Here is a 26,143-nt window from a genome sequence, read left to right as displayed (position 1 = left end):
TCTCTCTCTCTCCCCCCCCCCCCCCGCACAGGACCCTTATCATCTCTGGAGCTATATCAACAAGGGTCTATTAGAAAGATAGGGGCTATGGGGGTGGTCCTGGCAAATAGGAAAGAGTAAGTTCAAACCACGCCTGAATATTCCTGAGAATAGGAAAGATTTCAAAGAAGACGAGGGGGTTTGCCATACGACAGAGGTTTCTAGGCGTTCAGTAGTCTAGAATGTGCAGAGCATCCTTCTAAGGTGAAGGACAGGTTGTGCATTAGCACTGCTACCATGGGAACAGTGTTTAGTGGTTTCTGAAGACTGCACAGAGTAGACTACAAATGGGTTTGTTCCATTCATCTAATGACTTGGGAGGCTGTCAGGTTGGAGACTCAGAGAAAGTACAAAAACAAAACAAAACAAACAAACAAACAAACAAACAAACAAAAAAACCCCTCCATGACCCTCAGGCGCATGACCCAGAGCTGTGGGCCAAAAGGATACTGTATAACATCTCAGTGCTATGGAGTGCTATGGAAGGAAAGTTGCAGACTTAAGAGTTCTAGAGCAAGATCTGCCCTCTGTGCAAGAAACTAACACAACAGCTAGAAGTAGATCTCTGGATACCACAGGGCTCTAGTGGAGTGATGGCTTCACAGTGGGATACCATGTCAGTAGAATTTTACCTGCCAAGAAGATACCCATGTCTTAAATCTCCTAATATCCATAATTGATCCATTACATGGCAAAAAGATTTTACAGATGTGACCAAGTTATAGATTTTGTTTGATTGTTGAAACAGAGCCTCACACAGCCCACTTGACTTTGAAGTCACTAGTCAACAATGACCTTAAAATCTCAATCCTTCTTACTTCACCTCCTGAGGGCTGGGGTTACAGGTGTGCTCCACCATACACCTCCCTAGTGCTGGACTGACAAGTGAGCATCACCATAAACCTTCCAAGTTGCTGGGACGACAGGGTGCTCCACTGCACACATCCCCAGTCCTGGGGTTATAGATGTGCTCCACCACACCAGCCATTAAGCTACAGGTCTAAAAATGGGAAATTTTTACTGGACTAGTCTCATGAATCATAAATGTCATCATTTTTCTTAATTTTTTATTATTTAAATACATTTTATATATCAAACATATTAGGAATATTGAATATTATGAGAATCAAATTATACATAAAAAATTTGTTCAACTTTTATATTCATATCCTTTCATACCCTAAAAATATCATTAATGAATATTTAATACTATCCATAACTGAGGATCCTATATCTAATATTGAATATTAAATTGTTTCAAAACATACAAAATATCATTTGGGAATTAAGCATAGGGAAAGAACATAAAATATTTTTAAAAATGAATCATTAAGAAATATATTCAGCCGGGCGGTGGTGGCACATGCCTTTAATTCCAGCACTTGGGAGGCAGAGGCAGGCAGATTTCTGAGTTCGAGGACAGCCTGGTCTACAGTGTGAGTTCCAGGACAGCCAGGGATATACAGAGATACCCTGTCTCAGAAAAAAAAAAAATATATATATATATATATTCAAAAGCCCTTATATGATACCACCTGACATAGTGACAGAGTATTTAAAACGCATTATATTATCTGTGTACATTGTCTAACTATAAGTTTACTTTTAAAAGATTGTCAGTTTTTCTAGGAGAGAAATTATTTATCAGTAAGTTTATTTTAAAAATTTAAAAATAGCAAACACTCTTTGAAGTTAAATATTAAGAAAATGCTAATTTCAAGCACAATAAGAAATAATATTTCCATGATGTTTGTTGAACATTTTAATATTTTCAACTGTAAATATTCAACACACAGAATAATTATTTTAAGATATAGTTCGTTGTTATATCTCCCTTTTCATTTCTGATTTTATTAATTTGGATACTGTCTCTGTGCCCTCTGGTTAGTCTGGCTAAGGGTTTATCTATCTTGTTGATCTTCTCAAAGAACCAGCTCCTGGTTTTGTTGATTCTCTGTATAGTTCTTTTTGTTTCCACTTGGTTGGTTTCAGCCCTGAGTTTGATTATTTCCTGCCATCTACTTCTCTTGGATGTATTTGCTTCCTTTTGTTCTAGAGCTTTCAGGTGTGCTGTCAAACTGCTAGTGTATGCTCTCTCCAGTTTCTTTTTGGAGACACTCAGAGCTATGAGTTTTCCCCTTACCACTGCTTTCATTGTGTCCCATAAGTTTTGGTAGGATGTGTCTTCATTTTCATTAAATTCTAAAGTCTTTAATTTCTTTCTTTATTTCTTCCTTGAACAAGTACTCATTGAGTAGGTAGTTGTTCAGCTTCTATGTGTATGTGGGCTTTCTGGTGTTTTTGTTGCTATTGAAGATGAGCCTTACTCCATCGTGATCTGATAGGGTGCATGGGATTATTTCAGTCTTCTTGTATCTGTTGAGACCTGTTTTGTGACTGATTATATGGTCAGTTTGGAAAAGGCACTATGAGGTGCTGAGAAGAATGTATACTCCTTTGCTTTAGGATGAAATGTTCTATAGATATCTATTGCATCCATCTGGCTCATAACTGTGTTAGTTTCACTGTGTCTCTCTCTGTTTAGTTTCTGTTTCCAGGATCTGTCCATTGCTGAGAGTGGGGTGTTGAAGTCTCCCACTATTATTGTGTTGGGTGCGATGTGTGCTTTGAGCTTTAGTTTTCTTTTATGAATGTGGGTACCCTTGCATTTGGCGCATAGATGTTAAGAATTGAGAGTTCATATGGGCATCTCCTGGCCCTTTAAGTTGGGAATCTTCACTCTCTTCTATACTCATTATCCTTAGGTTTGGTCTTCTCATTGTGTCCTGATTTCCTGGATGTTTTGGGTTAGGAGCTGTTTGCTTTTTGCATTTTTTTAAACTGTTACGTCAATGTTTTCTATGGTATCTTCTGCCCTATAGGTGGTATATGACGCTATGAATGAAGCATAAATTCAGATTAATACCTTGCTGTACATCTTTCAGTAAGGCATTTAATTTCTCTAATCCATTACTGACTGGGCACATATTCTTTCCTGGTACCATCTCAAGCAACTTGAATTCATTCTCTTAATTTTAGTAATTTGAGGTAAAACATTTTTTTATCCTTATGAATGAGGAGGAGGGAGGGAGGGAAGGAAGGACAGATAGACAGACAGACCAGGGTTTATTCTGACCAAGACAAAAGAGACAAGAGCACTTTCACTGCAGGCGCCTAAGCCCTTGGGAACCAGCAGCACGATTTACCCACTGAATCAGGATGTCAGGTTTAACAAGCTGCCTAGATTATTTGCAATTCAATGAGAAGTAACCAGGCGTGGTGATGCACGCTTTTAGCCTTTGGTCCCAGCACCCCAGTGGAAGAGGCAAGAAGATTTTTGTGAGATCGAGGTCAGTCAGGGCTACATTGTGAATGTACTATCACCACAACAAAAATGCGAGAAATGCTAACTTTAGCCTCCTTTCGCAAGGGACAAGCGCTGCACAGAGAGACTGCTGCTCAGCGACCCTGGAATCAGAACGGTTTCAGCTCTGTCTCTTGTTCAAACCTTTCTCTACCTGGATTTAACTCCCGTTTCCAAAGGGCCTTGGTGTCCTTATTCTCAAGAACTTCCATCTGTGTAACTAACGGAAAACAACTGTCTCCTTTACTACTGCTTCAAACATCTGTGTGGGGTTTTCTCAAGAAGGTTTCCCACAACAACCAAAAATCAAGACCCAAAGCAGGCGACCAGCTACTATCTGAATGGACGTATTAACAACAACGTTAAATGAATGAATGAACAGAAGGCCGCCACAGGGGTAAGCGCAGGCACAGCCAAGTCCTCTCCGCTCGAGAGGCGACGGCGACAGGGCGGGAGGTTTAAATGCTGGCGCCCTTTGCAGGCAGCGGCCCCGAGCACTGACGCATGCGCAAAGCTGGCAGGCACCGCCTCTAAAGGCCTTATCCGCATGCGCAGCGTCTCGGAAGTGACGGGACTCCAGGAATGGCGGCGTCCGGCTCTGCAACCGGTGGTGGCCATTGGTTCTCTGCTTTGGCTCTTGGGGTGACTCTCCTTAAGTGCCTTCTCATCCCCACCTAGTAAGGACTTGCAGAGTCGGGGACTGAGCGGGAAGGCCCCGCGGTCGGTGGGGTGGGCGAGACTTGCATGGACGTTTTGCGTATGAGGAAGAAAGGCCATGTGTTCTCTCCGCTTTGCTAAGCCTTCTACCGCGGGTTTTGGTGCTTTCCCTGAGATCCAGAATATAACCATGCCTGGCCCGGAAGAGTCCTTACGCTGCCTAATTTTGAGCAAGTCGCTTTTAGGTTTATAAGCTTCAGGGCCCTCCTCCTCCATTTGCAAGATAATGACACCTACCTTCACGAGTCTTTCATCCTGTAAGACCTGCTACTTCAAAGACAAGTCCTGTTCTAAATCTAAAGAACGCCTCAGGACCTGGTCTTCCGTGGAGTTGAGAACAGCAAACTTTAATACTGTGACAGGGTTTATAAAGGAACTGGTAACTGCCTAGCAGGGCTTTTACTCTTCTTGTAGGAGGTGATGTTTGAGTTCAAATCCTCAACATGAAAAAGAATAGCCAAGTGAAAAACTGTTAAGGCATAGGAAAGTGTGAGCGCACAAAGCCCATATTAGGAAAGGACCCAGGATTCTAGGTACAGAAAGTTGTCATTGTAGTGGAAGATGGTTAACATATGCAGTGGCCAGATCACACAGGGTTGTGGGAAAACGTATGTAGATTTGTGTAAAAAAAAAAAAAAGTGTACAGTATGATAGAGGGTATCGTTAAATGAATAGCATCCCACAGTCTTAGAAAGTAGGTGGTAGCATGATAATCGATTTAATAAACAGGAGCCTTTAACTGATAAGCTGGGTAAACGCTTAATTTCCAGCACTTGAGATGTGGAGGTCAAAAACTCAAGAAAGCCAGGGTAAATAAAGGCACTTGTGGGCAAGCCTAATGGCCTGAGTTTGATACCCAGGACCTACATTGTGAGAGAGAGAACAAAGTCTCAAGCTGCCCTCTTGACACATAGGCGGCAACTTGCTTCTCCTCTCTGCACAAAATAAATCAATGTAAAAAACAGAAAAGAATGTTAGGCTAGCCTTGATTGTGTGTCCAGATTTTGTCTACCAGGGTTGGTGGAGGTTGCACAAAACCACCTATATATTATTGATGCTAATTCAAGAGTTTCCAAGGCAGAGTATGCAACCCTTGTTAGAGTAAGGTCTCAATGAAACAAAGAAGCTGGATATGATTGCTCATATCTGTAGTATCAGCACTCTGAAAGCAGAGGCAAGAAGACTGATATAAATGCAAGACCAGCCTGGTTTATGAAGCAGGTTCAATACCAGTCAGGGCTACATACAACACTCTATCTCAAAACAAACAATCCTTGCTCTCATGAGATACTCAGTGGGGAAAGGGCCCCTACTGGCCAGTTTGACAACCTGAGTTTCATCCCAGGACATACATAGTGGAAGGAGGTAACCAGCTCCCCATACATTGTCCTCTGACTTCCACAAATGTACCTACACACAAAAGAATTTAAATGTAATTTTTAAAATGTAAAGCGCCAGCCGGGCGTGGTAGCTCACGCCTTTAATCCCAGCACTTGGGAGGCAGAGGCAGGCGAATTTCTGAGTTTGAGGCCAGCCTGGTCTACAGAGTGAGTTCCAGGACAGCCAGGGCTACACAGAGAAACCCTGTCTCGAAAAAACAAAACAAAAAAAGTAAAGCGCCTCTTTTGTAAAGTGTTTTCTAGATTATGAATTTTGTTAGAATTTTTTTGTGAGAAAGAGAAAGGCCCTTTCGTGCGGTTGCCTGGGAACCTGTTTGAAGCTTTTTTTAGCCCTTGGATATCTCTGAGACTCATTCACAAACAAACACCTAGATCCTCCAACAACTTCAGAGGGAGGACTGACCCTCTGACATCTAAGAAGTGGGATGTTTTAGCACTTGTACATGTGTGCATGCCGTCCGTGTGGTTTTATAGGATATGATGAGATTCAGCCCTTTCAAAATCTAATTTTGTTCCTTTAATTGATTGCCTTGTGTAGCCATTCCACGGATTTTGAAGTACACCGAAATTGGCTTGCAATCACTCACAGCCTCCCAATATCTCAGTGGTATTATGAGGTAAGTTTCACCTCTTCCTTTTAAGATTATACATAAACCAGCAAGCTGGCACAGGCCTAGAATCCCAGCACTGGAGATGTTGAGGTGGGGAGGGAGATCAAGGTTCGAGGCCAGCCTGAACTGTATAGCCAGACACTATCTCAGAAATGAAACACCAACAAAAGAAATGCCGTATAGAGTCATCCTTAGATTATCACTGTTTAATGAGATTTTCAGGATTGGGAGTGTGGCCCAATGTAGAGCACCTGCCTGCTGTGCACAAAGCCCTAAGTGGATCTCTGTTAACTGACATATAAGTGGGCCACTGTAGGCCAGGAAGATGGCCCTGTAGCCAAGTCTAACAGCCTGCCTCATGGTGGAAGGAAAGAGCCACTCTGCAGTTTGTCCTCTAACTTCCACATGCATGACATGGTATGGACACACACACTATGAGTTTAAAAAAAAAAAAAAAAGAAAAGAAAAGAAAACTTTTTGGGGCTGGAGAGATGGCTTAGCAGTTAAGAGCACTGACTGCTCTTCCGAAGGTCCTGAGTTCAAATCCCAGCAACTACATGGTGGCTCACAACCATCCGTAATGAGATCTGATGCCCTCTTCTGGTGTCTGAAGACAGCTACAGTATACTTACATATAATAATAAATAAATCTTTAAAAAAAAAAAAGGAAACTTCTCTTACCTCCACATGTGTGCTGTAGCGTGTGTGTGTGTGTGTGTGTGTGTGTATGTGTGTGTGTGTAAAAGATTTCTTAACAAGATACATTTTTAACTGTGTGCTATCTGTGGAGGAGTGTGTGTGCATGAGTTCAGGTGACTGCAGAGACCTGGTGCTTCAGTTCCTTCCTGGAGCTGGAGTTGCAGGCAGTTGTTGGCCCCCTGATGTGGGTGCTAGGAACTGAGCTGGTGCCCTCTGGTAGAGTAGCAAGTTCTTAAGGGCTATCTCTCCAGTCCCGATAAAAGAATTTCTTTAAGCCGGATGTGGTGGCACATGCTTTTAATCCCAGCACTTGGGAGGCAGAGGCAGGCAGATTTCGACAAAGTGAGTTCCAAGACAGCCAAGGCTACACAGAGAAACCCTGTCTGGAAAAACCAAAAAAAAAAAAAAAAAAAAAAGAATTTCTTTAGAATATTATTCATATGTGTGAGTGTTTTGCCTCTGTGTATACTGTGCAACAGGTGGATGTGTGATGCCTGCAGTGGTCAGAGGAGGGTGCTGTATCTCTTGGAGCTGTAGTTACAGAGGATTGTGAGCTACCATGTAGATCCTGGGAACTGAAACCACCTTCTCTACAGTGGTAGTAGCAAGTGTTCATAACTGCTGAGCCTTGGCCACTAAAGGAAATTTAAAGCTTATTCTGATTTCAGGAAAACATTTTTCCGGGGCTGAGGGTATGATTCGGTTGATAAAGTGCTTGTTACATAGTCCTGAGGACCTGAGTCTAGGTGGTCAGCACCCACCTAAGAGAGGCTAGGTGTAGTGTTGAGGGTCTGTAATTCCACTTCTGGGAAGGCAGAGACGGGCAAATCTAAAGTTCTCGGGCTAGCCAGTCTAACCAAATTGGTGCACTCCAGGTTTAGTGAGGGATCCTGTCTCAAAACTAGGGTGGAGAGAGGCTAAGGAAGACACAAAACGTCAACATCTGGTCTCCACACGCATAGCATGGATAGGCAATACCTGCAAGGACACAGCTAAAACAGGGGGGTAGTCTGAGTGCTGTGGGCTGCTTTTAAGATTTTCATTTTCAGTCATGCATGTGAGTAAGCATCTACAGAGAGCAGAAGACGGCCTGGGATCTGCAGGAGCTGAAGCTGTGCTCAGGTGTGAGCTGTTCCACTGAGTGGTAGGAACTGAACTCAGACTGTCTACAGGGACAGCGTGTGCTCCTAACCACTGAGCTCGCTCCAGCCTCTTCTTTTTGTTTTTTAAGATGGTTTCATGTAGCCCAGGCTGGCCTTGAATCCATTGTGTAGCTGAGGATCTGGGGATCCCAGGACTTTCGGCATGCTCGATAAGCTCTGTTAACTGAGCTGCATCCTTATCCAGCCTTGTTTTCTCAAGTCAGCGAAGTGAAAAAAAACCTAAAAACAGTTGTCCTAAGGGGCTGAATTTATTTTTACATAATAGTACTGTAAATACTTCATAGACATGCCGGGGAACTTTAAATGATTGTTTGAGCTTGAGGTATCACAGTGTGTCTCTGTGGATACCAACTAGGAAAAGTACTGTGTAGGCTGGTATCCAGGGCTGTGGTTTCAGGATGTCCAGGCTTAACAGCTTCTACTTAGTGCCCGTGCTGAGTGATGGGTGCAAGGTTAATGCTAAGTGAGATGAAGGAGCGGGAAGCACTGGTGCGATGCTTAACGCTTACTACTGTGCACTGCGTATTAGCAGTGCTCTGCTTTGCTGTTCCCTCCTTTTCCCTGGCTGGTCCTTGCTCACTTTATTTCCAAGCCCCTTAAAGATCTGGTGCTCCAGGGCTCTGCTGTGGTCCTTTTCCCTTTCCGTTCTCTTGTTCTCTCGTGTTCTTTCAGTTCCTCCTACAGCTTTCACCACTCCCCATGCCTGAGAACCACTCTCCCAGTGCCAGGCAGTCCCCTGTGTCTGCTTACTGTACAGAGAAGGCGTGCTGATGCCTCCTTGTTCTTTTGAACCAGGAAGGAAAGTTAGCAAACCAAACTGCAGTGGAGTGGCAGGGGGGCTCAGCAGGACTTAAGCCCAGATGGGGTGGAGTCGACAAGCATTGTCTTCATGCCAGGCTGGGAGAAACGTGAGAAGTGGATTGTCTATAGAGTTCTCCATAGTTGGGACTTCACCTTTTTTCACTGACCTGGAAGGGTCAACTAGTTGGGAAAGGCACCAAAGATACGTAATATCTATTGAGTGAAAAGAATTGTTTTGAATCTTCATAGGGACACATTGGTTATTTTGGTATTTCAAAACCAGGATTTGGTCCACATTTGAGTCTCATCTCCAGCACTCAGTGGAGTGACTGGCAGGGAATGCCAGCTAATACAAGTTTTCTAGGTAAAAAGATGGCCGCAGATAAAAACTCTTGTGGGGCAGAGATCCTCTATGCCCAGTGTGGGGGTTTCTGTGGAATAGGGATTGTACAGAGAGGCTCTGGGTAGTGTGGCATGGGGCTGGAAAAAGCAACTGTAGGACACTTTGTTCTGGGAAAATGGTCATCTCTTAGCAGCAGCTGCCCATGTCTTTAAATGTTTCCTGCTCACTACTTTTAAAGTACGTAAATGTGTCAGTAGAGTAAAGTCAGAAAGTCTTTAACTTCCAATAAAGAAATAAGTAGCTCTCCGGGGGAGGTTGAGTCCTGATATTTTAAATTATAGCTAGAAGTTTTAAATGTAAAGTCTGAATTGACAGTAGAGTTTTTAGAATTGTGTGTACTTTTCTAAACTTTTTTATTGTTCATTTCTGAATATGTTCTGTTGAACATGTCCTTGTTAGTTACAAAGCTGCTACTCTGTTAATATACTGTTAAAATAGTAATTTTTAAAGAATAGGATTGAAAAATAGAATTTGTACTTTTTCTTTCCTCAGTTCAGTGGGTCATTTTGCTTACATCCTACAATGGAGACTTTGAATTAGAGGGGATGTTCTATATGTGTAGAAGTCAGTGAATGGATTGCTTAGAGACAGAGTCTCTGGACTTATGTGGAGCCATCTAACCCTTCTGTGTTTTACACCCGCAGGGGTGTGAACGGACCTAGCAGTTGTCTGCCATCAATTCCTATAAGCAGAGGGTAGACTGGGCATGAGGCTGAGTGCTGTGATGCTTGCCTAAATCCAGCCCCAGGACTTTAGAAAGAACTTAAAAGTGAATGTAAGTGAGCAGAGAGTGAGCCTTGCCTTACATCTTTTAGTCACAGAGACGCCTTGGACCATAGTCCTTGTGAAGAACCAGTTAGTATCCAGTGAGCCTGTACTGGACTTGAAGAGAAAGAAATTTTCAGTGAAAAGAGTAACAAGGAGCTGGAGAATTGGCTCTGGTTAAGAACACTTGTTCTTACAGAGGTCCAGGGTTCAATTCTCAGCCCCTGCATGGTAGTTCACAGCCATCTGAAACTCCAGTCCCAGCGGAATCCAACACCCTCTTCAGACCTTCAGGGACGCCAGGCACATCATGGTGTTTCTATGTTCAGGCAGGAAAGAGACTCATATACATTAAAAAATAATTTACATTTAATGGGCTTTTTTAAAAAGTAATAAGTGCAGAGAAAGAAGATTATAATTAGTGGCTAGCCTGTGATACAAGGTCAAGGAATCTCAGGCTGGTCCAAGACCTATCATCCTCCTGCCTCAACCTCCTCAGTGCTGGGATTATAGGTGTGTGCATCGTGTCCATGTGTTTTCATTTTCCTAACATAGGATTTGTTGTGTATCGGGCATTTTAAGTGCAGTGTCATATTGCTGTGCTTTTCTAAAGATCAGAGAGTGGAAGGTTATTTTAAATAAAAGGTTATTTTAAATAAACCTTGTTTAGTTACTTAGGGGGTATTTTAATTTTGATTTTTTTTTTCTTTTTAATCACAGGCAACTTCAGAGTGGACCTTGGATTACCCCCCCTTTTTTGCATGGTTTGAGTACGCCTTATCACATATTGCTAAATACTTTGATCAAGAGATGCTCAATATTCATAACCTGAACTATTACAGCTCAAGGACATTGCTTTTCCAGAGGTTTTCTGTCATCTTGACAGATGCACTCTTTGTGTATGCTGTCCATGAGTAAGTGGCAAATGTTATTTATGTATGCTCTATGGACATTTGTTTGTGTGGAAGGTATTTAGAAAATGTGTTACACCTGATCTATACAGCAGCAAATCCTGAAGCAGCAAAAACCCAATGAGCTTTAAATGCCTGGAAGTAATGACTGGATCATTCTCGAGAGGTTTTGTGGAGAAATGGGGATGGGTTTTGAGGTTGTGGTATGAGAAGACACTGTGAGTGTTATGAAGGCACTAATCCAAATAGAATCCCAGGACCAATTCTCTCACACAGAAAACTCCACATGCCTTCCTTTCCTTTTGTCCACTCCCAGAGGCTTTTGTGTTGTGCCTTATTTTGTGGAACATGATCTGTATATATTTATGTACATATATGCATTGTGCGCCACCAAAGTCTGCTCTTAAGGAATTTCATTCCAGTAAACCCAGATTATCTTACCCTGTGCTGAAGAGATGGCTCAACAGTTCAGAACATTTGCTGTTCTTACAGAGAACACAGGTTTTATTCCAGCACCCTCTTGGCAGCTCACAATTGTCTATGACTTCAGACCCAAGGGCTCCAGTGCCCTCTTCTGACCTGCAGGAACCAGCTGTGCACATGGTCCACAGATATACAAATGAGCAAAGAACCTTGTGAAATAGACAGGCATGATGGCATACACTTGTGATCCCATTACAGAAGAGGATACACATAGATCCTTGGTGCTTGTGACCAGCCTTCCAGTTGGCAAGTTTCAGGCCAGGGAGAAACCCTATCTCAAAGCCGGGCGTGGTGGCACACGCCTTTAATCCCAGCACTCGGGAGGCAAAGGCAGGTGGATTTCTGAGTTCGAGGCCAGCCTGGTCTACAAAGTGAGTTCCAGGACAGCCAGGGCTACACAGAGAAACCCTGTCTCGAAAAACCAAAAAAAAAAAAAAAAAAAAAAAAACTTATCTCAAAGAATAAAATGGATGACAGTCCCCAGCGATCCATCTGCCTCTGCCTCCTACTAGTCATCAGCGTCCAGGTAGTGAGGAACTACAGCTTTGCAGTGCTGTTTACTTTTGAAGCAGGGTCTCACTGTGTAGCCCAAGACTGGTCTGGACTCTGCATGTTTAACTCTGCGTGTGTATGGATGGATCATGCATACACATTGAGCCTAGCCAGAATCTTTGCTCACACTTAGCATGTACCAATCTGCCAGAGTTAGACGTTGCATTTTAAACTCCTCCCCTTTTCTTCCTTCATTTTTTTAAGACAAGGTCTTAGTGTAGCTCCGGTTGGCTTGAAACTTGCCACGTAATTGATGATAACTTTGAACTTCCAGTCCCCTACCCCTGTCTGTCAGAGCTAGACTGTAGGCATGGAGTACTGTGCTCAGTTGGTGCAGGAGCCGCTGTGAGCTAGGCCACCACTCTGCCAACTGAGCTATACCCTTGGCTCACACTTTGCACTCTTAAGTACTGAACTAGTGTGTACCCTCTTGTTTTTAAAATCCTTTCGTGGAGGTCATAGATGATTTATTTAGTTTTATTAAACGAACACTTGTTTCTGATCTGCATACCCAAGGAAAAAGATGTGGTATTAGCCTGAGAGCAACCGTGGACAACACGGACAGTTTGTCAGAAATGGCTCTGTGCAGAAGTATTGTGGTGTTGTGATGAAGCATAAAGTTACTTGTTTCTCTCCTGGTGTATCCTTGTAGGTGCTGTAAATGCATTGATGGAAAAAGAACAGGCAAAGACCTCACAGAGAAACCGAAGTTTATTCTGTCCGTGCTCCTGCTGTGGAACTTTGGGTTGTTAATTGTAGACCGTATCCTTGGTATTCTATATGCTATTCTCTTATCCTGGTGTGTACTAACAGGTTAATTCTTTGTGTAGTAATAATTATTAAATGTAAGCTGCTTTTGAAAGGGACCTTGGTCTGGGTTACTTTACTCGCCAAACTGTGCTCTCTCCAAGTTTATTGGATTCTAGTTATTAAAATACTTTGTCCCTGAGTATAGAATTTTGAGAACCAGCTAAACTATTATTTTTAGTTTACTCCTTAAGAAAGCATCCATAAGGTCTATACTCATTCATAGCTCACTTTATTATGAATCGAGGGTCATCTTCCTTGACATTCCCCAGATATTCATTTCCAGTACAATGGCTTTCTGTCTGGATTACTGCTGTTGTCCATTGCACGTCTATTTCAGGTAAGCACCGAGAAACCTAACTAGGTTCCCTCTATAAACATAGTATTGTAGTGATGATAGATAATTTATTTGACCCACTGTTCAGAATTTCACCACAGACATTTTTATTGGTACTTCCACAAACTCTACCTGCTCTCTGGATGATATTTTCTCTTTAAGATTAGAAAATTATATCCTATATATAAAATATTTTATTATATTAAATATAAAATATATAACAGGATATAAACTATATCCTAAATCTTATTACAATGTGGTAGGTGTGGATTAGTTGATAGGCAGTTCTGTTTGGCTACACTGGCTGTGCCAGGTGGAGTCTCCAGTAGCGTTTGCTGTGTAAGTGGTGGTGGCTTTTCTCTGAGGAGCTTGTGGGTTAGTTAGCATAGTGTGATAGGAGTACAGAACTTGAAATGGAAAGATCCGTGTTTCTATCTAAGGCTGACCATGGCCATATTTGGTTCTTTTCCAGTCTCTATGAAGTAGGTGGAATTCAGACTGCTTTTATTAGGGTCTGTCTGGGGTTTTGCTATACCTTTACTTCTGTAGATTAAGAACCATATTTAGTCCCCTTAGCCTGACATGGCGGTATGCCCTGCAGTCCAAGCTGCTTAGAAGACTGAGGTAGGTAGGTCCTTTGGACCTAAGACTTCAGGGCCAGTCTGGGCAAGAGCTTAAGGCCATCCTGTAGATAGAACTCAGGGTTTCACACACACTACTCAAGTGCTCTAACCACTGGAGTTTTGTTTTGTTTTTAAAATTTTTATATTATTTTTGAATAGGCTGAGTATGGAGTGCTGGCCTAGAATGCACCAAGGCCTGGAGCCAATCTCCAGCACAAGCGTGCACACAATACAGTATTATAGAGTCTCACTCACCCTCTGATTCTACGCCTCTCTGGCCAGGTTAACTATATTGTCTCAGCTCCTTCAGATACAGTTTGTGGTTACTGATGACATAACCTATATCTTAGCACCAGGCTGGATGCCAGTATGGATCTGATGAAGTAATGATTTATTTATTATTTTGTGTATCTGTGTTGTTCCTATGCGTTTATGTGCACCAGGTGTGTACAGGTGCCCACAGACATCAGAGGCCATCAGATCCCCTGGAACTAGAGTTACAGGCAATGGTGAGCCATCATGTGGGTGCTGAAGCCTGGTCCTTTACGACAGCAGAAAACGCTCTTAGCTACTGACCCATCTCTCCAGCCCCTACTTGGAATTTCCTATACGTTATTATAAAAAATTTAAATCTCTCAGAAATAGAGAAAATATACAACAGTGATACACAGGATTCTTTTCCAATAAAACGATATGGACAGAGCTGTGTCTGGTTTGGTATGACATGCGGCCTTTTCACTTAGACTGTGAACACTGAATGGACTTAGTCCCACGAGGGAGTGGGAACCCTGCCTGTGGTCTGTGTTTGGATTGCTTGGTTTCAGCCCTGCACCTCAGCTCAGGCTGTGCCGAGCACCAGTTCCCACCGGTGCTTTGCTTCAGTAGGCAGACTGAATTCCTTACAGAAGCTCCTGGTGCCACGTTGCATTCTGTTTTTACAGAGGATCCCCTAAGGCTTAGTTATAGGGCTTAAAGTGTGGTTCCTGGGCTGGAGAGAGGTCTCAGCAGTTAACAGCGCTGGTTGCTCTCTCCGAGGACCTGTTTCAATTCCCAGCACCTACATGGCAACTCACAACCGTCTGTGACTTCAGTTCCAGAGGATCGGATGCACCTCCTCTGGCTTCTGCAGTCTTTGCACACATTTGCACAAACATTCAAGCAAACCACTAATAGCAATGTTTTAAAAAGTTTTAATAGTTAAAATTTTAGCTGGATGTGGTAAAACAAAACATGGTAGTCTTAGCACTCAGGAAACTCTGACAGAAAAATTATTTCAACTCAGGAATTTGAGACCAACCTGAATAACATAGCAAAACACCGGGGTTTTTTGTTGTTTTATGTTGTTTTAAGGTTTCTACTTTTAAAGTAGGTGTGTTTTATCTTGTTTTTTTCTTTTTGATAATAATTTTAGCTGCACAGAAATGTTACTTGAATAGTTGTGAGTTCTCGCCTGTTTCTCCCCAGTGCTACCTTCTTAAACAACTATTCACCAAGGCTAAAAAAACTAGCATTGGGGTATTTGAATTTCATCAGATTTTCGGGTTTTTTTTTTTTTTTTTTTTTGGTTTTTCGAGACAGGGTTTCTCTGTGTAGTCGTGGCTGTCCTGGAACTCACTTTGTAGACCAGGCTGGCCTCGAACTCAGAAATCCGCCTGCCTCTGCCTCCCAAGTGCTGGGATTAAAGGCGTGCGCCACCACGCCCGGCCCTTTTTTTTGGTTTTTCGAGGCAGGGTTTCTCTGTGTAGCCTTGGCTGTCCTGGAACTCACAGTGTAGACCAGGCTGGCCTCGAACTCAGAAATCCGCCTACCTCTGCCTCCCGAGTGCTGGGATTAAAGGCATGGGCCACCACGCCCGGCCAGCTTTTCTACTAATGTCTTCCTTCTGTTCTAGGATCCACTTTGGGATAACACATTGCATTTCACCTGCCGTGAATTTAAAGTGATGCGTTCCCCTTTCTCTCTCCTAGAACAGGCACATTGAAGGGGCGTTGCTCTTTGCTGTCCTTCTCCATCTCAAGCATATCTACCTCTATGTGGCACCAGCCTATGGTGTCTATCTGCTGCGGTCCTACTGCTTCACTGCAAGTAAACCAGGCAAGTCTTAGCAGTGAGGCTTACAGTGCTAGGAAGCACAGCGGGCGTCTCTCAGGTCCTGATCTAAAAACCCTCCATCATCCACAACGATCAGAGTGCACCCAGGCACAGTGGCAGACGCCGCTAGTCCTAGTGCTAGGGAGACTGCAGCAGGAGGATGGTAGCTTTGGGCCCCAGGTATTGTTGGAGGGTACTTGTTCATGCTCCTGGTAATGCTGGCTTCCCTGTTGTGTAGATGGCAGTGTCCGATGGAGCAGTTTCAGCATTGTCCGAGTCACTTCCCTGGGGCTGATCGTGTTCCTAGTTTCTGCTCTTTCGTTGGGCCCTTTCCTAGCCTTGGTAAGACATTTTATTTTATTTCTGCTTTTTACTTCTTAAAAATTAATGTCAGTCATGCTTTTGTTGTTTAAAAGGAGCAATAAAGCAGGGAGTATGGGAAGCAACTGTGAAACGCCTCCTTTCCTACCAAGATACCGTGGAGTGTTCTGCACACATCACTGTGCATGTTCAAGTAGCATGGAACTGTGCTTGCATGAGAGAACTGACGCTCTCTGTGCATTCCTCTTAAATGCACCAACTTACGAACATCCCTAGCTTCCCAGATCAGTCCTTTGTAGACAGCAAACACTGTAAAGTGCCTGGGACAAATGTCCAAATAGTTTTTTCTCTCTCTTAGTCCACATCCCAAAGTTATTTTTACTTCTTATTACAGTAGGGGAACACCACATCTTATGTGGTCTTCTCTGCCCCCCAACACTTTAGCAGGTGTAGATGAACCACATCCTGTGCCCTCTCTCACTGTGTAAATTCTGTTGTACTTCCTAATAGCATGAGTGAGTGAGTGAGTGAGTGTTCACTGATTTATGTGTCTTCTCTCTGGCCAAGGTTAGGCAAAAAAGAGGCCTGTGAGTTGCTTGGGATCATTTGTTACTTACAGAAACAAAGACGGGGTCCCTCGTTGCCAGACTTTCTATGCACAACGCTGCAGGCACTTTTACTGTTCTGTGTTACAATTTGAGAAAAAAATGATGACTATTTAATTAGTTTCGTTTCTCCTTTTCAACAGAACCAGCTGCCGCAAGTCTTTTCCCGACTCTTTCCTTTCAAGAGGGGCCTTTGCCATGCCTACTGGGCTCCAAACTTCTGGGCTTTGTACAATGCTTTGGACAAAGTACTGTCTGTAATTGGTATGGTACCCAGCTTTTTCAATTAGACTATGAATACTGAAAGGACTAGTCCCACCAGGAAGTGGAAACACCTGCCCGTGTTTTGTGCGTGGATGTGTGTTCTGGATCATTTGGTCTCCAGCCCTGCACGTCAGCTCAGGGTGAGCAGAGCTGGAGTGCTTGAGACCAAGTCTTGTGCAGGAATGGGCTGCATCCCTTAAAAACGTTCCTTGTGACATTGGGGTTATAGATGCTTTCCTTGGGTGAGTAAATTCAATCCTAGACACATTTTTAAAACTATTTCTAATTAAGGAGGGGTATGGACTTGAGTCTCGGTACCCGCAAGGGTAGAGGTGCTGGATCCCCCTAGACCTGGAGTTTCAGGTGGTTGTGAGCCAAACTCAGGTTCTCTGGATGAACTAAACCTCCAAGCCACCTCTCTAGCCCAGCCGCATCCAGACACGTCTTAAACATAGTTTTTGCCTTAAGTAAAATGTTATTCATCAGAATTGACCCTACTTTTAAACTTAAATATTTGAAGAAGGGGGAAACAATGTATGAATTGTGACTCTGGGCATTGGACCAATAAGAAAAATGACCCTGTCTCAAAAAAACAAACAAAAAACTAACTAACAAACAAACCCTAATAGTTTCAGTTCTGTGCAAAAGCAGGTTTAGCTTTGGGCTTCTTTGTTGACTCCTGATCTTTATCCCTACATAAATTGTTGGCTGGGTCCCATTGCCAAGTCATTTGATTGCCTAGCATTGCTTTCATCACAGTACTTTGGGGATTCTTGGACTTTGCTTTCCTGCAAAGCATGTTGTTGGGAATGAAAGCAAGAATAAATATGAATGTCAGGTTGAGCCAGGAAGACAGCTCAGCAGGTAAAGGTGTCTGCTGCTAAGACTGACAACCTGAGTTTGGTTCCAGAATGCATGTAGTGGAAGGATAAGACTCCCTCAAACTGCATCTGACCCCCACATGTGGGCACTCCCTTCCCAGTATGAACGTAATTGCAGTGTCTGGAACAATTGCAGGGAACTGGCTCAACGGTTAAGAGTCCTTACTGCTCTTACAGAGGAACTGGGTTTGGCTCTCTGCTCCCACATGGCAGCTCACAACCACCTGTAACTCCAGTTCCTAGAGATTTGATGCCCCCTTCTGACCTGCTTGAAACCAGGCACACACATAAGATTTTATCAGTAGTAGACTTTGGAGCCTCACAGACCCAGATAAAGATGTGGTAGCAGTTGGTCACGTGGCCTTGAGCAGGTTACTCCCTCTGTGCACTTGGACCTAAAGTAAGGACACCAAGCCCTGGGAACATGGGACTAGGTGCTAACTACAGTGTCGTTTTTACAGTTTCTGTTATGTACTTACAGGAAATTGATACTTTGTTTACTTGCTTATTTTTAGAAATTATAGTTTCATCCCTCACACATCAGTCCAGCATCAGTGTAATGGCATTCTTACAAAGAAACTCCAACATTTGTATTTTAAAAAGCAGTTGCCACTCAGTCTAGTGTGCAATACAAGGTCTGATTACCCTGCCTGAGTTGGGAAACTGCTGTACCGTACCTTGTAAGGTACCTCCTCCCCAAAGATCCCTTACATGGAAAGTTAGAGGAGGTTCAGAAACTCAGGGGAGTGGCCAAGAGGTTTAAGATAGAACAGGGGCTAGGGAGCAACTGAGCTGGTGGAGTGCAAATCCTAGTTCCTCGGCCAGCATTGTATAAACCACTGTGGTAGGTACACCTGCAGCCCCAGCTCTCAGAAGGGAGAGGCAGGAAGATGAGAAGTTCAGAGTCATTGTTGGCTGGGTTGATTACATGACATCCTGTCTCAAAAAGAGGGGCAAGAACAGGGTATGAGGGTAAATACCTGTAATTCCAACACTTGAGGAGTGAAGGCAAGAGGATCAGGAGTTCAAAGCTAGCCTGAGCTATATGAGATGGGTCTCAAAACAAAAAGAGGATAAAAAGAACCTAAAATTGAAGGGGAAAGGAGTAAGTAGAAGGCTCCATCTTCTCCACATTGCTGGCACTCCGTGGCAACAGACAGGCCTGTGTAGGTGCTCAGGCTGTCTGACTGTCCTGGTTTTACTCTGGAGTTCATTTTGGGTGGGGCTTGCATCATTGTTCCAGACTGGGTTCATCTGACAAGTACTGATTGAACTTCTGTGTTTGGGGATAGAATGACCTCATCATGCCAGGTGGTGGTGGTACATGCCTTTAATCCCAGTACTTGGGAGGCAGAGGCAGGAGGATTTCTGAGTTCTAGGCCAGCCTGGTCTACGGAGTGAGTTCCAGGACAGCCAGGGCTATACAGAGAAACCCTATCTAGAAAAAAAATCAAAAAACAACAAAACAAAACCCAATGACCTCATCAGTTCTCTATTTCAGGGACATAGCATAGCAGAAAAAGCAAGCATATAAACTGCACCAGCGACCTCACAACACAGCTCTGCCTCTCCATTTGGTTCTGTGTGTATAACTCAATTAGTTTGGCAGAGTGGATGTGTCATTCAAAGGGAGTTTCATGAGCAGAGACACAGCTTTGGAGGGACTCACAGTCCACTGAGACTAAGGCTCATTGGCACAGATGAGGCTGGAGAGATCCAGAGGTGACAGATCAATGAAGACTGTGCTGTCTGTGGGATTATGAACTGAAGGCTACAGGAAATGAAAGGTTCAAAGATGTAGTGTGACATGGTCTGTACTTTAAATAGCTTGTGTTGTTTAAGTGCTAGAGAAGATGGCTTGCTCACATGCTGCCTGCCCACAAGGTTCCTATACACAGCACAAATAGCCAATTCCAGTTCTGGTCTATAACTAGATTGTCATCTAAAACCAGAAAGAAGTGTCTGCTGGAGGCGACACAGCATGGACTTAAGCCCATGAGACCCAGCTGTGAACAGCTGGCAGACTTTGTAGCTTTTTAAGACTATTGCTCAAGGACCTGACTCATGAGCTATGGAATCCTATTGATTAAAGTAAAATGTCTGTTTACTCTCTAGGTTTGCAATTGAAGCTTCTTGACCCTAGCCAGATCCCCAGGGCCTCGATGACAAGTGGTTTGGTTCAGCAGTTCCAGCACACAGTCCTTCCCTCAGTTTCCCCTTTGGCAACCCTCATCTGCACACTGATCGCCATATTGGTAAGAACTTGGCGTGTGGTGCTCATTTGCTGAGTCTTCCTCTGCTTTTCCTGTCCTGGTGCTGACTGAATTTCAGCTTCCAAGCTTTTCCAACTGCAGGATAAATTCCATAGCTGAAATCCTGCAGGCTGGAGCATTTCCTAGCAATTCTCAGAGAACCTTTGAACACAGTGAGGGAGGATTACCAGAAAAGCCTCTGTGAGAAAGGCTTGCCAGTGGCTGTTTAAGCCATCTGTCCATCCTGGCATGAGGAGTAAGAACAGCCTTAGTGGGAAGCACGGAGCGTGCTGTGGAGAAGGAAATCCGTGTGGCAGAACATCCAGGCTTGGTTTGTGTTCCTCATCCTTGGCTAAATGATCAAAATGTGTCTAGAAAACATGATGGTTTTTGTCTTGGTAATAATGAATTAAGAGAAGCAGCAGCTCTTAGCTCATCAGATGGAAGTCTGTTATGAAGCCAGGCATGATGGCGTGAGCCGGCAGTCCAAGCTCAGAGGAGGTGAAGGCAGGAACATTGCTCTTTGGGGGCCAGTCTGGCTACATAGTAAGACTTTTTTTTTTGTCTCAAAAAAAAAAAAAAAAAAAAGAAAAAGAAAAAGAAAAAAAGAGTGAAAGCTACTGTGAGTCAAGCCTCTTTCACACCTGTCAGTGCATGGTGACTTCCGTTTTGTGATAGTTTCAGTAGGATTCAACATAAACAACTCAGCCCAAAGGATGATTAAATATTTGCTTAAATTTTGGTTTCTAAGTGATCAAAATCTCTTAGCAAGACACCTGGCCCCACCTAGCTACATGGCAGCACTGGTCTGCAGGCACTGAGGTTATGCTGGTCTACTTATTCAGAGGTTTTAACTGAGGTTTCAGAAGTCCTAAAGCCTCAGCCTTGAATCGGGGGCTGTGGTTCAGTGAGTGAGACTACGATGTGCAGACATGAGGATCTGAGCTCAGATCCTCAGCAACCGTGATAAATTGTGGGGCACAGATGCACGTGACTGCTTGCCTTTAACCCAGCAGTGTGGAGATCAGGAGGATGGGCCTTGCTGAACACCAGCCTGACTCTAGGTTCAGTGAGAGACTCCTTCTCAAAGGAATAACTCAGTGATAGAACGCACAATACCCAACTTCCTCCTCTGATCACTTTGTGTGTGTAAGCCCTTCCCCCACACAACTGTGCTTAACATTCAGCTAATACCAGAGAGAAAGAAGCAAAATGTTTAAAACAACAACAAAAAAACACACCATACATCCTCAGCTTTGTAAACTGTATATATAGAGTCAAAGGCTGTATTGTAAATTATACTGCACTCACAAAACTGGTAAAAATCTAATGTGCTATCCCCAAAACACCTATGGATTTTTGTAGATTGACCTAGTAAATTGAATGAGTATTAGCTAATTATACAGATAAATTTTATATCCCAGAACTTAGCATCATTTATTAATTTGGATAAGGTTCATTTTAATGAAGTAAATACATATTCCTATGGGTTTGCATTTTCTTTTCTAAAGCTAGCTTTGGGGGACTGTACACAGAGTGATAGATTATTCCAGTGCAGTAGAAAATCCACACAGCCTGTGTTTGCCTGTGCCTTGCTTCTGCAAAACTGACCTTAAATGACACTGAAGTTTTGTCTTTGCCTGTTGTTTCTAGCCCTCTGTTTTCTGTCTTTGGTTTAAACCCCAAGGGCCCAGAGGCTTTCTCCGATGCCTGGTTCTTTGTGCCTTGAGTTCCTTTATGTTTGGGTGGCACGTCCATGAGAAAGCCATACTCCTTGCGATTCTCCCAATGAGGTAAGCAAGCAGCTCGAGGGTTGACGTGTTTCAGTGTCTTGCTGTCTAGTGGCTGCCTGTTCTAGACATGGCCAGTGGTGTGGGAGACACGAAGGCATGGCAATGAGGGCAGCGGGCAAACTGGCTTGATATTTAGACCTGTCAGGATTCTGAGATGGGCAAAAAATCCACGTGTTGTTACCATATTTTTGGTGAGTAAGCCCTGTAGCAGGTCTGGATATTATGTGGGAGCATGCCCTGGGGAAGGCTGGCATCCTTGGCATCAACACATCAGTGAAAATAAAAGTTCCGGGTCCCTGTTCCATGTTGTTAGTCCAAGTAAGGATCAAGTATGACAAAATGGCTCCATGTATGTCCACTTTAGACTTTCCAGAACTGTTTGATTGTTTCTTTCATGTCATATTGGTTTGTATGCTTTGGGGTAATTAGGATAAATTGGTGTAATCCCATCTTAGAATCTGCAGAAACCGGGCCCAGAGTGCTTGTGATTTACCAAGTTACACAGTTAAGCCTATGGTGGAGCCCCAGGCCTGCATCGCCTGTACTGAGGCGGCTGAGACAAAAGGATCATGACTTCAAGGCCATCCTAAGCTTTACACCAAGTCGCTGCCTTAAAATCGAAGTCACAGGACTGGAGAGATGGCTCAGTGGTTAAGAGCACTGGCTGTTCTTCCTGAGGTACTGAGTTCAACTCCCAGCAACCACATGGTGGCTCACAACCATCTGTAATGGGATCCAGGGCCCTCTCCTAGGGTGTCTGAAGAGAGTGACAGTGTACTTATATATATATAACAGATAAATAAATCTTAAAAAAAGAAAAAAGAAAAATGCTAAGTCACAGAGCTAACAGATGACAGGACTTAAGCAGACCATATGCTGCCCTTTTCTGGTTTTGGGGGTCTTTTCAAGTCATGAGAAAACATTTAATGTTTTCTTTGGAGCCATAGGATTTCCAGATTGCAAAGAGAGCGAACTCTAATTTAAGCTCTTACTGCAGGTCCAGGAATTGTCTAAAAGATTAGCTTTATGTTTGGAAGTGAATTCTTGAGTATAGTCCCCGTCTGTCTCCACTAAGCAGCTCCCAGTGCTACATTCATTTATTTGAGGACGATAGCAAGCAAGGTGTTTCCCTCCCCACAGCCTACCCCTACCCCTCTGCCTCTCTCTCTGTCTCTCCCTCCCCGCCTCCCAAGGGAGAGTGGGATATCAGTCTTATTCCCCTTTTCTCTTTGGAACATTTTATTGATTACTTTAAAAACAACACCCAGGGCCTGGAGAAATGGCTAAGTATATAAGCACACTCGCTGTCTGCTCTTCCAGAGGACCTAGCTCAGTTCCATCACCCACTTGGCAGATGTAACTCAGGTTCTGACCTCCATGGGCATCATGCATGCACATGGAACGCAGGCATACATGTGGACAGACAGACACATGCATGCACATGGAACGCAGGCATACATGTGGACAGACAGACACATGCATGCACACGGAACGCAGGCATACATGTGGACAGACAGACACATGCATGCACACGGAACGCAGGCATACATGTGGACAGACAGACACATGCATGCACACGGAACGCAGGCATACATGTGGACAGACAGACACATGCATGCACACGGAACGCAGACATACATGTGGACAGACGTACACATGAAGTAATCAGATCTTTCTTTAAAACAGACATAGCTAGTTCTCATTTGAGTTGGACCTATAACAAAACCAGTATTTATTTCACAAGAAAATTATCAGTTATCAGCATTCGTTTTATAAAGGGGTTATCAGTGTTTATTTTAGCCAGGCCTAATGATAGACATGTTTATTTGAGCTCTTTGCAATCACATTTTAGCTGTGTTAAGGAATTATTGTAAGAATTTTTATTTTTAGCCTGTTGTCTGTGGAAAAAGCAGGAGATGCGAGAGTTTTTCTGATTCTGGCGACAACAGGACACTATTCCCTCTTCCCCCTGCTCTTCACTGCACCAGGTAAGCAAGCGGCTTCTCTTTAGCAAGGTGCATTTCCTCACCGTGTCCTTTCCATCAGGCCTGAAAACCACTGCACTTTAACTTAAAGATTTGCGAGTCTTCTTGAAGAAGAACCTTTTGTTCTTTCTCTTAAATAATACCTCCAGTTTGTCCCTAGTTTTGAGTATATTTAGATGCCTCAAAAATGGTTAGCCAGGCATGATGGCACACACCTTTAATCCTCGAACTAAGGAGTTAGAAGCAGGTGGATCTCTGGGTTCAAAGCCAGCCTGCTCAACCTAGTGAGTTCTGGGTCAGCTGGGGTTATGTAGAGAGACCCTGTCAAAAAGAAGAGAGAGGGAGAGAGAGAGAGAAAAGGAAGGAAGAGAAATATTAACAATGTCTGTGTGCTATTTTGTCATCTGTACTTTCTGTCTTTTAACAGAACTTCCCATTAAAATCTTACTCATGTTACTGTTCACGGTTTATAGTATTTCCTCACTGAAGACACTATTCAGGTAATTTTAGAAGTACATTTAAGGTTATATTTATTCCCTTTTGTGAGCTGTTTGCTCTTAAATGGTCAAAGAGGATTTCAAATGTATTTTTAGGTTAGAACTGTAGTAATGGTTCAGATGGTGAAGTTTTGTGTGTATGCAGGAGGACGCTGTGGGAGGTCATGTTTGGAAAGTGGTTAGTAATACGTACACATGAGCACTGTACATAAGGCCACTGAATTGAATAATTCAAAAGTTAGTAAAGTACTGAATTTTATAGGACTTGTATTTTACCAGAATAAAGCATGTTTTTAGAATCCCTGATTCTATGTATGCTCTTACAGTATGATCACAGTGCCGCCCCATCTGTCCTGAGTACAAGACTAATTTTATCTGGGCAGCATGGGTCAATGTGGCAGGTTAAATTGTTGAGGTAATGGCGAGCAAGGCACTAATGGCTCTTCTAAACGCAGTGTTTTGATGTCAGCAATGGCCGTCACGTTGTGGGAGTGCAGGTGGGAAGTACTAGCTGGGAATGTTTGCTAACTAGGGTGTAACTCATCTAAAATCAGACTTCTCTTCTTCAGAAAAGAAAAGCCTCTTTTTAATTGGATGGAAACTGTGTACCTCCTTGGCCTGGGGCCTCTGGAAGTCTGCTGTGAATTCCTACTCCCGTTTACCTCCTGGAAGCTGAAGTACCCCTTCATCCCTTTGCTGCTGACCTCGGTGTACTGTGCAGTGGGCATCACATACGCCTGGACCAGGCTGTATGCTTCAGTGTTGACTGGCTCCCTTGTCAGCAAGACAAAGAAACATTGAATAAAGAAGTGTCTGGGTGAAGGCCAAGCAGTTACTTCATGGGTATTAATCAGAACTTGAAGAAAGTTGCCAGTGGCAGGATCTATTTATTTAGTAGGTCGGTGAAGGACCATTCTTCCACACTTGGCCTTGCCCTGCCTAGCAACCTGATTGTTTCCATGGTGAGGAGCCACTTGCCCTATATAAGCAACAAAACACATTTGAGAAAACTCTCACCTTCCTCTGTAAAAATAGTCTGCAATTGTTAAGACTGCTGTGTCCACTGAAGGTGAACCAGGGTGGGCGGGTGAAAAGTGGCATAATTTTCAGTGGCTGGTACTGACTATTGTTAGGATGTAATGCATAATTAGATTCTGTACCTAAGGAAATATAAATAAAATGTCATTTTATATTTAATGCATCAAATAGCAAAGTGTTTTGGGTCCTTACCAGCTTTCACATTTACTTTCCTGTTGGAACACACATGGGAAGATAGTGTATTGTCTCTGTTCTTTACACCTTGTTCCAGGAAAGTGGTTCACTCAACAAGTCAGGGGATAGTTAATGTGCTGATTTAGCAAAACCTGGGGATTCCAAACCACGGTCAGAAGATCTACAATAGTTTCTTCTCACAGCAAGCCTCGCTGTTTGGATAAGACTAGAGGTGTGCTTTTCATGTGACCATGTGACCTTTCCTCTTGTGAACACTCTGAAGTGGTCTTAGGTCTCCCTTTATTTTTTTTTAAGATTTATTTTTATATCATGTATGTGTGCACCACAAGATGTCTGAACAACAGAAGAGGGTGTTGGATCCTCTAGAACTGGAGTTACAGGTGGTATAAGCCACGTGGTCTGGAAGCGGGGAACCAAACACTTCTGCAAGAGCAGCCATTGTTCTTAGCCAGTGAGCCATCTCTCCCTCCTCTTACTCTTCTTCTCCTCCTCCTCCTCCTCCTCCTTCTTCTTCTTCTTCTTTTTAGATTTAGTTATGTATATGAG

At 43.4% G+C, this 26,143-nt stretch overlaps 1 protein-coding gene across 1 annotated transcript; it reads left to right on the top strand.

Annotated features, from left to right (window-relative positions):
• Positions 1 to 3,959: 3,959 nt before the first annotated feature.
• On the top strand, positions 3,960 to 25,561 carry Alg8 (ALG8 alpha-1,3-glucosyltransferase). The gene is made up of 13 exons (XM_021167031.3): positions 3,960 to 4,080; positions 6,059 to 6,137; positions 10,683 to 10,876; positions 12,561 to 12,670; positions 12,988 to 13,055; positions 15,643 to 15,769; positions 16,005 to 16,108; positions 16,836 to 16,956; positions 19,953 to 20,092; positions 21,743 to 21,882; positions 23,773 to 23,870; positions 24,295 to 24,367; positions 24,934 to 25,561. The coding sequence occupies exons 1-13, from the start codon at positions 3,986 to 3,988 to the stop codon at positions 25,163 to 25,165; spliced, it is 1,581 nt and encodes a 526-aa protein (XP_021022690.1). The 5' UTR covers positions 3,960 to 3,985; the 3' UTR covers positions 25,166 to 25,561.
• Positions 25,562 to 26,143: the final 582 nt, after the last annotated feature.

Source organism: Mus caroli, unplaced genomic scaffold (genome assembly GCF_978045245.1).
Source record: "Mus caroli unplaced genomic scaffold, Mus_caroli_1 scaffold_8, whole genome shotgun sequence".
In the NCBI taxonomy this organism is placed as follows: domain Eukaryota; kingdom Metazoa; phylum Chordata; class Mammalia; order Rodentia; family Muridae; genus Mus; species Mus caroli.
This window is presented reverse-complemented; position numbering and strand designations above follow the sequence as displayed.

What these genes read in the sequence shown, in the direction of transcription:
- Alg8 (XM_021167031.3), top strand. Translation starts at nt 3,986, where the DNA reads ATGGCGGCGTCCGGCTCTGCAACCGGTGGTGGCCATTGGTTCTCTGCT. An exon ending in CCATTGCACGTCTATTTCAG is followed by an intron (nt 13,056 to 15,642) that starts GTAAGCACCGAG and finishes TCTCTCTCCTAG; the next exon opens with AACAGGCACATTGAAGGGGC. An exon ending in GCACACTGATCGCCATATTG is followed by an intron (nt 20,093 to 21,742) that starts GTAAGAACTTGG and finishes TGTTGTTTCTAG; the next exon opens with CCCTCTGTTTTCTGTCTTTG.